Source organism: Castanea sativa, chromosome 3, assembly GCF_040712315.1.
Source record: "Castanea sativa cultivar Marrone di Chiusa Pesio chromosome 3, ASM4071231v1".
Taxonomy (NCBI): domain Eukaryota; kingdom Viridiplantae; phylum Streptophyta; class Magnoliopsida; order Fagales; family Fagaceae; genus Castanea; species Castanea sativa.
Genome location: NC_134015.1, coordinates 39781732 through 39793012, shown reverse-complemented (window position 1 = coordinate 39793012; position 11281 = coordinate 39781732). Strand labels below are relative to the sequence as shown.

The 11281-nt window shown below is 32.2% G+C and overlaps 1 protein-coding gene across 1 annotated transcript; it reads left to right on the top strand.

Annotated features, from left to right (window-relative positions):
* Window positions 1-1452: 1452 nt before the first annotated feature.
* Window positions 1453-1989, top strand: LOC142627314 (uncharacterized). Its single transcript, XM_075801142.1, has one exon. The coding sequence runs from the start codon at window positions 1622-1624 to the stop codon at window positions 1829-1831; it is 210 nt and encodes a 69-aa protein (XP_075657257.1). The 5' UTR covers window positions 1453-1621; the 3' UTR covers window positions 1832-1989.
* Window positions 1990-11281: the final 9292 nt, after the last annotated feature.

The following is an 11281-nucleotide window of genomic DNA, read 5'->3' as shown; positions in this document are numbered from 1 at the left end:
ATTTTCAACTTCGAGGAAGGATTTTGGAGAGTTTGTTTATTTATTTTATTTTTTTATTATCAAGAGAGATGAGTCAGAGAGAGAGAGATGCATTCATTTCTATTTTGCATTTTAAATTAGATAAGTTAAGAATTATATTAATCGTGAGTTACAGTTAGTTCAACTGTTAAAATTTCTAATAGTTAAATATGAAATTTAAGGTTTAATCTTTGCCTAAACCAAAAATTGAAGAGCAGATGCTATGGATTGAAACTCTCTAAAAATAAAATAAAAAATCATATTCATCATAACAAAAAGTTAAAAATAGGTACATTTCATTAAACTCTTTGCCTTTTTGGGCGTCCCACAAGTTTGCAACTAGTTTTCGTTTGATTTTAAATCCTTTTTGGACTTGGCCCAAGTTGAGTCTAACACATGGGTTTATTTTCTTTCGAGACATAGCACTTGGGTTTCGTTAGTTCTTTATTCAGCAAATTTGATTGCCCAGTTAGTGGGCATGAATTGTCATGGGCTATAGTGGGGGTTGATGACTGGATGGGCCCTTTATCCATATGTCCATTCTTCGGCCTATGTGACTCTCTTTCGTCAGTTTAGGTTTTGGACTTTATAGTCCAAAGTAATTACGGCCCAAAAAATTTATCCTACACAAAATATCAAAAAAAACTTATGACGTTAACCATTTTTTTTTTTTCAATTATGACGTTAACTATTTGGTGACAACTATTGTGTGTGTGTGTGTGTGTATATATATATATATAAATATAAAGAAGCAAAAAATTGTTTTATGATCTCTCTCTGCCCTAGATGGCTTGATTAACTTCTTTCATGTTTTTTTCCTCCTCCTTCTTTCTTTTGATGAATAATAATTATATATTGCTTTTGCTTTTTGTTGAAGGAATTATCCGTTACTTCTTGGGCGTATGAACTCAATTTGATGTGTATAAAAACAGTAAGACCTTGTTTTCCCAAATGCAATTTCAAGATTGAAAAGAAACGGTAAAAAGAAACATGGAAAAAAAATTCTTATTCGTAAGTTCTCATTTCAATGTATCGAGAGAGAGAGAGAGAGAGAATCAAAAAGAAGGGTGACCCATCAAGGGCTCTCCATGAAGTAGAAATCATTAAGTTTTTGATAATTAACTTTAGCTTTTTCGCTAGCAGATCATTAACTTTAGTTGATTTTGTGCACAACCTACAATATAAAAGCACAATATCACATCGTATGCATGTAGGCCTAATCAAATCAAATCCCTTTTTATTTGCTTCTACAATACATCTTCTTGTAAATGTACAAGAACTAAAACCAAAACAGTAGTGTGATATGTTGAAAGCAAGCATGACTAACAAGTTATTCCCAGTTGTCACGTGTATACAAGTTACAAAAGTAGGGACTATAGGAGTGGAACCAAGTGATTAACTCCCTTAATAAGTCTCCGCCCCACACTCTCTTTATCTACTTTTCTTCCCACCAAAGTCTCTTTTAGTCTCCACTCTCTCTTTTCTTTCCTTACATAAACACCTCCTAAGTTTCCCAATTCCATCATTATTTTCATTTTTCTCCCATAATCTCATTAGCTCCAACAATCATTCCCAAGTTAATTACATAGGGAAAGCTTGAAAGATGTCTGATTGGGGTCCAATTTTTGTGGCTGTGGTGCTATTTGTACTCTTAACTCCGGGTCTGCTCTTTCAAGTGCCTGGGCGCAATGGGTGTGTGGATTTTGGTAACTTTCAGACGAGTGGTGCATCCATACTGATTCATTCCCTACTTTACTTTGGTCTCATTTGCATCTTCTTATTGGCTGTCAAGGTTCACTTGTACCTTGGTTGACCCCTCTACAAAAAAACAAAGAAACAGAGAGGGAGATACTGATATTGGGTGTGTGTTTTTTTCTTCAATTGGAACTTGAGTTTAGAGTTCTTCATTTATGTGTTAATCCTAGTTATTGAGTAATAATATTGAGAAGGGCTTTTGATTTGAGTTTTTCATATCTTTGTGATTAATTTGTACTTTATGTTGTCTTTGAATGTTAGTTAAGTTGGTGATATTGAGGCTTATTTGGGATTTATCCATTGATGATTGATGGCTCAAATTGACCGTTAAAAGACGCAAATCAAAATTCCATAGTATCTAAGAAATTATGTGTGATTAGGATTTTATGCGTACACATATTATTATATTGCTTTTAACAGAAAGAAAAGAACTTTCAAAGTGCTACTGCATATATAATTATCCAACTAGACAAAACACTGCCTTCAGAGGCTTAACTTGCAAGATTGGAACATTTATAATTTATTATGCGACAATTGACATATTTTGGTTAGAGAATATTATGAAAAAATCAATTAATTTTTTATTGTTTACAATTTTACATGGGGAGTCGGCTGCTTACATTAATATTACCTCGGAAACATCAAACAATATTGATAAAAGAAAATTAAAGAATTTTGTTAGTACTCATTCGAATTTTATAAATTATAAATTGTTATTATTCATGCAAAACAATGTTGATTATTATTATTATTAATGTTGTATAGTGAATATGTGAAACACTATGGTTGACAACAATCTTTAAAAAAAATTAAAGTAATGAAGTTGTTTGTTTATTAATTAATTGGGATTTTTTTTTTTTTTTTGAAATCTACATTTAGAATTAGTATTTGAAGTTTTATTAAAGGAATCCAATTACTTTTTGTGTTCTACATTCGATATCTAGAATATAAAAAATTACCTGAGCCACAATGTTCCTTCAATCTAACAATCATGCAAGTTATAAGTCCTTCAAAAGATTTTAACTATTGGCAACTTAATGAACCAAAAAAAATCCAAGAGTTCAAATGTTAAAGCTTCCAAACAGCCAGAAAATTAAAGAATCAAAAGCCATGAATTATTGAAACAAAAAAAAAAAATACAAAAAAAAAAAGAAATATAAGGGAAAAAGAGGGGTTACCTTCAAAAGATTATACATGACATGGGTGTTGAAAATTTGTCAAATATTTTCAAATATTGTAGAGTCACATGATCCACAGAAAAGAAGTCCATGGTTGCACCATACTCAAAAGATATATTGGCAATATTAGCACGATGTACTAATGAAAATTCCCTCATGCCTTTCCCTACACAAGAGAGTAAAAAACTAACATCTACTATAAGATTGGCAAAAAACGTAACAATGTCTACCAAAGTTGTTAAAATAAAACTTGAACAATTAAATCAATGAGCTCACCATAAAAATCCATAAAATTTGAACCCCAGTACACGAGGCAGGGCCATGCTCTTTAGCAACATAAAAATGAAAACAATCAAAATAAGTATTTAATTGGAAGATGTGCAGTTAGACAAAACTTAAGGGCATATTTGCAAATATGTGTTTGTGTTAATGAAGTAATTCAATATAAGCAACAAAAGAGACAAAATCTAAAAATTCGTTTGGGGCATTAAGGCTATAATAGGTCAAAACACCCAATTTTGAAAGATTAGATAGATTCGTGAGACTATTATAAAACTATCATGATATCAAGAAAACAAACCAAAAGTAGAATGTACAATATAAAAACAAAAAAGCAAAGTCTTCATTAGAAAGAGAGAGAGATTTAAACCTCGGCTCCTAAATTCTTAGATTCAAATTTGAGGAGTGAAAGAAATCAATGAATAGGAAAAGGAAAACAAAAAATAAATATTAGTCGGTTAATAGCAATGATCCCTATATCGTGTTCTTTGTTTACTTCAAAACCTCCTTTACAATAAAGCAACCTCGTATCAAAGTTCACATTTTAAACTCTTCCAAATGGCTGTAAAGAGTCTATAACGGTCTGCAAGTCTCTCTTTTTATCTCTCTTTACTTTGTGTACTTTCTGTAAGGTTCTAAAGATTTAGAATTAAATGTTTAAAATTCTATTTTGTATGTGTTGGTAAACCGAGAACAAAACATGTCTAGTCTATGTATTAGGCATTGCTCAAAGGTGTATATTTCAAGCTTTAAGTTCAAGATTACTGTAGAAAAAAGAGTTGAGAATCTGCCAAGCTTGATTGATCGAAAATTAGATTCAACTTATCAAAAATCGCAGAAATCAGATTCTACAAAATTTTAAAACAAGGCCCAAGCCCGCAAAAATGTTTAGGGTTTCAATTCAACTTGTCCACATATAAAAGTGAAACCCTAGCTATGTTTTGAAAACCTTTTTGAAGACTTGTGTGTTACTCCTTGTGAGATCTGAGAGGTGTTGTATCTTCTAACTACACAAATGTCTGTCGGAGCAAGATCTACAATCAAGTATTGGTAGAACCTAGTTACTACTACAAAGATCTACAACTAAAGGTGATTTAAAACCTTTAAGTGGGATCTCAAAGTCACAAGCGCGGGTGTTTATGTTGCAGTAAGTCTAAGAAGAGGAGTCCATGGATTCTGAGCACGCACGTGGTTGTGTTAATAGGTTACTACTGGAGGTAGTAATAGATTTAGGGTTAAATCGGATTGTAAAAACTTCGATTCTTTTATAGTGGATTTGTTTTATCTTGAGGATAGTTAGGTCAAATCCTTTCTAGGTTTTTACCTTGAAAATGTCGGTTTCATTAGTTTTCCTGGGTTATCATATCATGGTGTTATTTACTTTTCATTGCTTTGCGTGATATGATTTATTATTGTTTAACCTAGATCTGAATAATAAAACTAAGTAATCACTTGGCTAATATATTGGGTTAAACAATTTATTTTAAGAGATCTAAACAAACAAATAAGTGGTATCAGAGCGAGTTCACTCTGATTGGATTAAAGTCCGAAGTGAGATCCTTGATCCACGCTATCATGAATAATTTTAAGTGTCTTACTGCTTTTAGCTATGATGTTTTGAATAAAAAGGACACTAACGTTTTTGTTGATCTTATTAATGCCTGTGAAACTCTCTATAGAGAATTATCTAAATCTATGAAAATTGCTAAGAAATTGAAGGAAGAGTTAAATTGGCTAATCTTGAAAAAGATGAATTGATTGTGAGATTAGATGAATCTAATAAAAAGAATGAATTTTTGAGAAATCAATTTTCCTTTGAAGATGAGAAGGTTGATACAAGAGTTAGCTGAGTCTAAAGCTGAATTGAAAAATTTGTCTAATACCAAACTTTATGTTGATAACAGATTTGTATTTGTTTTTGTTCCTATTAAGCCTAAAGACATGAGTTTATATTCCTCATTTCAAAAGGAATCATAAAGAAAAGGCTTATGTTAGAGTGCAAAAGACATCTAATTTTGTGCCTACCTATCACCTTTGTGATGTTGTTGGTCATATTAGACCAAATTGTTCTTTGCTAAGGCAAAAGCCAAAATTGGAGACTGGATCTGCTGAGGCAAAAGCCAAATTGTTGTTGGTCATTTTGTCACTTTTGTGGTGTTACCAGTCACATTCGTCCTAACTATCATAAATTGAAATTTAAGCATTCTATGTTTCAGTCTAGGATATGTGATGATATATCTGTTGCCATAAGTCGTGATAAATTGTTTCAAATGATTTTGAAAAATTTAAGTTTGTTGGCTTGTGAAAGGAAATTGCAAGATCTCAGTCTCTCTCAAGAGAATTGTGTAATCCCTCAAATACAATCTACTTCTCATAGTTCTTCGTCTACAAAGCCAAAAACTTGTGCTATATGGGTGAGAAAAAATTCTCTAAGGTGAGTGTTGCTTACTTGTCTCTGATTTAATTTTTTCAATTATTTGTGGACATGTTTACCTTCTGTTTTTGGCTGTCTAGTTTTTATTTTGTTTTGATTATTAAAAAGAAAAAAATCCAAAAACATTGAAAAATTTCAAAGGACAAAAATGTTTCATTTTTTGTCTAGTTTTATTTTTCTTGAGGATTACATGAATTATGATATCTTTCTCTTGATTTAGAACATGCTTGATATCGTGGAGAAACATTAAAAGTATGTGTTGCATAACTATAAGTGCATGAGTTATTTCTGATTTTGTATGAATATGTACTAGATTGTACATGTACTCATGAGTTAATTAAGAAATTGATATTTCTAGTCTGTGTATCCTCTATAGCTTAGTTGAGCACTATTCGTGCATTGTTTTGCATTTTATTCATAGCATAATGTGTGCTTTTTGATTTTTAGTCGTAAAAATTTTGAAAATTCAAAAATATTTTTATTTTTTTGTATTACACATCACTAATTGTGTAATAGAGGTTGGCCAATGAAATTTGCATTTCATGACTGTGTACCTTGTTTAGCTTTGATGAACTATTTTCTGCACTTTGCTAGTTTGTGCTATGTAGTGCCTAATTGTGTGAATTGTTTATAGTTTTTAAATAAACGATCTTGATTTTGATGTCACATAGTTTGATCGTAAGGACTAAAAAAAATCATTGGAAAAAAGCATAAATAACCATCTCATCACTGTTACTCGTCAATCATAAACACCTGTGTGCAAATCATAAAAACTGTGCTCGGTAAAATGTTGCACTTGCACAACAAAATTAAATAAGGTGTTGAATTCAAAAGTATAAAAATTGAAAGAAACAAAAAAAAACAAAAACAAAAGCAAAAAGCAAAAAGAATAAAAACTGCTTTACATGATTGCAAGCGTGTTTTCTAGGAGATGTGAGAGTTATAAGATGTAACTATTTAGGTAATAATCACTTTTGTACAGGACTAGGCCCCAGGCCCCATGGGCCTTGAGCCCAAGCCTCAGTACGAGCCTAGGCCCCAGGCCCCATAGGCCTCATACCCAAACCTTGCGACGTGTTATTTGGCCCTACCCCCATTTTTGGTCCGTGGGCCTCGGTCTGAACGCTCCGAGCCCAATCTATGCACCCAAAACTGAAAATAGAACCTCACTAACTTAAACACCATAGGCAATTTCCCCCCCTCTCCTGATCGTCTTTAACCTGGTTGGGGATATCATTGCTCGGAGAACCCCTGCACCTGGTTGCCCAGTAGTGCCTTCAGGAATATCGCTGCCAAGCGAATTCGTGAAGGTGGGAATCAGTTCCAATGCCACTACCACTTTCCTACCAAAAACCCACCTAAAGCTGAGAGAATTGGACCCCCATTTGCACTAGTAGGGTAAGGTAATCATGGCACCCCCACTTACCTAGGGCTATAAATAAAAGAATGGAAGGAGAAATGGAGGTTGGCAATTGGAAAGAGAAACACAGAGAGAAGAGAGAGATTATCATAAGAAAAGGGTGAGAAATTTAGAGAAGGGGAGGAGCTCACAGGGTCTTAAGTGATTGTGGGTCTTACAGCGAAGGATCACCCATAGTAGGAAACTCAAAACCCACGAAACAAATAGATTGTGAGCCCAAAAGCGTAAGCAACATATTTTTGGCCCGCACAACTTTCAAACCAATGTGATTGATAATGTAAAAAATTTGTTTAATTACTATCTACATATTACCTATTTTGTGCTTTGTACACGTACTAGTTGCACACACTACACGCAAATCTTTGCTAAATTCTGTACATATCATTGTGTGTTGACTAATCTAGCCATCTTCAATTTCATATGATTTGATGTGTAAATGCAATTTTTTTTTTTTTTTTTTTGGTTGGGAATTTGAGGAAAAATGTGTTTAGAAGTTTAAAATCTTTGTTTTTAACTTCTTGATTGGTTTTGATATTTGCATTTAAGAGGCATCATGTTTTTAAAAAATTTTCTAGATCATGCTCATCTGCATTGAGTCATAAAAACTACTTTCAAGTTACTTTTTTGCATAAAATTTTCAGATTTTTAAGTTTTAAAAAGTTTTACTGTTTCGACCAATCAAAGATGTTCTCGACCGATTGAAAGTATGATTTTTTGTGTTCAAAACTCTTTGCCTCTCTTGATCAATACTCGATCGATGTTCAACCAATCGAAACTAGAAAATTTTCAGTTTTTAGTTTCTTGAATGATTAGTCTTTTCATGCATCATTTGTGATAGGATTCACATGTATTCCATTGTTTTCTTTATCCATTAATTTTTGTAGTTATATCTCTCATTTGTTTCACACATAACATGCACACACTTTGCTAAATTGGGTGCCCAACTTGATCTAAAAATTGATTGATTAATTTTTGAGTTCTGTACATTTTAGTATATGCTATTTTTTATGTGTGAACTGCATAAAATATTTTTTTGAGATATGTTGGATAATAAATGTGCAAATATTTTTTCTACTCATGAGGTTGATTTGAGTTCAAAATACCTTGACACATGAAAACATTGCATGCTGAATTTTTATATTATTAAGATCGATTTTTTATAGTCTTGACTAATTGTACCTGGAATGTTTGCATGTATCTGTTTATGGCTCACATAGTTTCAAGTTTGCATATATTGAAAGAAAAAATATTTGTATTCAGGTGAATTCTAAACTTATGCGTGCCTTTATTTTCTCCCACTTCCTAAATTTCCCCTAAAGCTGTTTTCCCAAAACTTGTTTTGTTTTCCTATTTTTATAGGGGGAGAAAGTTGTTTTTTAAACCTATATTGTTCATATGGGGAGTTTTTTTTTACTGTTTATCTTCTGATTGGGTTGTCTTTGTCAATACATAACAAAAAGGGGGAGAGCATAGATTTTGTATTTAGGGGGAGCTTTTATGAGTTTTTATTTGTTTTGATATACTTTGATGTATTTTCGTTGATGTTTCTTGTTTCACAAACTTTGATGTGATTCTAGATTATGATGGTTATTGATGACGAGTTTATTCATTATGATATTACTGTCTATCTTTATATGTCTTGTGAATTAAAGATTAGATTTTTTTTTTCTTTGGATTTGTACAGTATTATTCACACACATGTTTATGGTTTGTTTTTAGTATTTTAGGAATTTACAGGTTAATTCTTTCAACAGCTGCTATCTATACTAGCAACTAATAGTTAGTAGTTGTGATAGAATTGTATTAGGGCAACACTTTGCAATTTGGCTAATGTTTGATTTGAGCAATTCATTTTGTATGTATGTTTTGTCACAGATTGCCAAAGGGGGAGATTATTAGGTTCTAAAGATTTAGGATTAAATGTTTAGAATTCTATTTTGTGGCAAACCGAGAACAAAACATGTTTAGCCTATGTGTTAAGCATTGCTCAAAGGTGTATGTTTCAAGCTTCAAGTTCGAGCTTACTGTAGAAAAGATAGTTGAGAATTTGCCAAACTCGATCGATCGGAAATTAGATTTGAACAATTGAGAATCGCAGAAATCAGATTCTCCATAATTTTAAAACAAGGCCCAAGCCCGCAAAAATATTTAGGGTTTCAATTCAACTTGTTCACATATAAAAGGGAAACCCTAGCTACATTTTGAAGACATTTTTGAAGACTCGTGTGTTACTTCTTGTGAGATCTGAGATGTGTTGTACCTTCTAATTACACAAGTGTCTACCAGAGCAAATCTACAATCAAGCATTGGTAGAACCTAGTTGCTGCTACAAAGATCAACAACTAAAGGTGATCTGAAACCTTTGAGTGGGATCTCAAAGTCACAAGTGTGGGTGCTTGTGTTGCAATCAGTCCAAGAAGAGAAGGAGTCCGTGGATTCGGAGCTTGCACGTGGTCGTGTCAATAAGTTACTATTGGAGGTAACAATAGATTTAGGGTTAAATCTGATTGTAAAAATTTCGATTCTCTTATAGTGAATTTGCTTTACTTTGAAGATAGTTAAGTCAAATCCTCTCTAAGTTTTTACCTTGAAACTATTGGTTTCATTAGTTTTCTTGAGTCATCTTATCGTGGTGTTATTTACTTTCCACTGCTTTGCATGATATGATTTATTATTATTTAATCTAGATATGAATTATTAACCTAAGTAATCACTTGACTAATATACTAGGTTAAACAATCTGGTTTAAGGGGTTTAAATAGAACAAACATTTTCTCTCTGTGTGTATGACCCCTCCAAGTTTGTATTGCAGAATTGACATTAGTCTTTGGCTTTTCAGCTTCTGCTTGATTGTTTGATTAGTGAATCATTCGTAAATGAGTGAGAATTATTATTGAGGAGATCATTCCTAGATGAGTGAGTATTATAATTAAGGCCTCTAGATTTTTGTGTTGAGTGTAGGGATTCTTATATTCTTATCTCAAGAATAATTGAATACTAGATATTGTATTGAGATTGAAGTTGTGTTAATATTGTGTGCACCAAAATTAAGAAAGTTCATTTAGACACTTGGTGCAAAATTAGCCCATAATTCAAATCTAACGAGTAAGTTACCTATGCAATGCACAGATAATATTATAATATTTTATGTAATATGGTTTTTGAGAATGTTGTATATGTATTATAGCATAATTGTTATAGAACTCTATTAGTAATGAGTTCATCATAAAAAAACAACAATTATAAATTGCACACACATATTCATTATAATTATTCAATTGAACCACCGCGCACCCTTGGCGCGGTGGTCACTCCATAAGTATAAATACTTGTGGGGTGTGGGGGGCAAGGGCCGGGGTTCAAGTCTCCAGGAGGGAGCTTCACACACATATACACTTAGATTAGACTAGAGTAGAAATTCTATCTTATATCAACAAAAAAAAAATTCAATTGAAGTAATGAGAGAAAAAAAAAACTTTGTAGGAATATTATAGAATAAAAGTTGATATAGAATGTGTCTTTTCCTTTCTCCTTAATTCTAAAACAAAATACACATTGCAAACACCCACAGTCAATTACATTATTTACAAAACCCACAAATCCACCTTAACATTAAAATCGTAATTGCCGTTGTCACTCAATATAAAATGCAAGCACCCCTTCCTTGGAAGTAGCAAACTCATACAGGTTAGGATTAGATGAAACAACAATGTTAGAGCTAAATATGTGTTGTCGAAAGATTGAAAATAAATGACATTGTTTTTATTTTGTGTGTATTTGATATCGGATGGCGTGAAGGATTAAGGATAGATATATATAAAGGGATAGAAGTGCAAGAGGTGAAAATGGTGAATGAAAATACAAAGACTTTTATGTGTTTGTGTGTGGGATGAAAGGTCTAGAAACATTAAACCAAAAGATACAATTTAAAATAAAAAAAAATTTAGAAACATCTTGAAACATTGAACCAAATGAAAGAAAAAGTGAATATTTAATTTGTTCTTATGTTTGATTTGGCACATGAGAATATTTCAAGTCTCTTTGCATAGAATGCATCACTTGGCAGAATCTCATGCTCTCCCATATTAGGTCTCTGCTTATATATATTGATTGATGATTGAATTTTCTCTTAGTTTTGGTTTTATATATACTAGTGTGTAATCCCGTATATATGCATGGGTACAATTAAAAACAATC

What these genes read in the sequence shown, in the direction of transcription:
- LOC142627314 (XM_075801142.1), top strand. Translation starts at nt 1,622, where the DNA reads ATGTCTGATTGGGGTCCAATTTTTGTGGCTGTGGTGCTATTTGTACTC.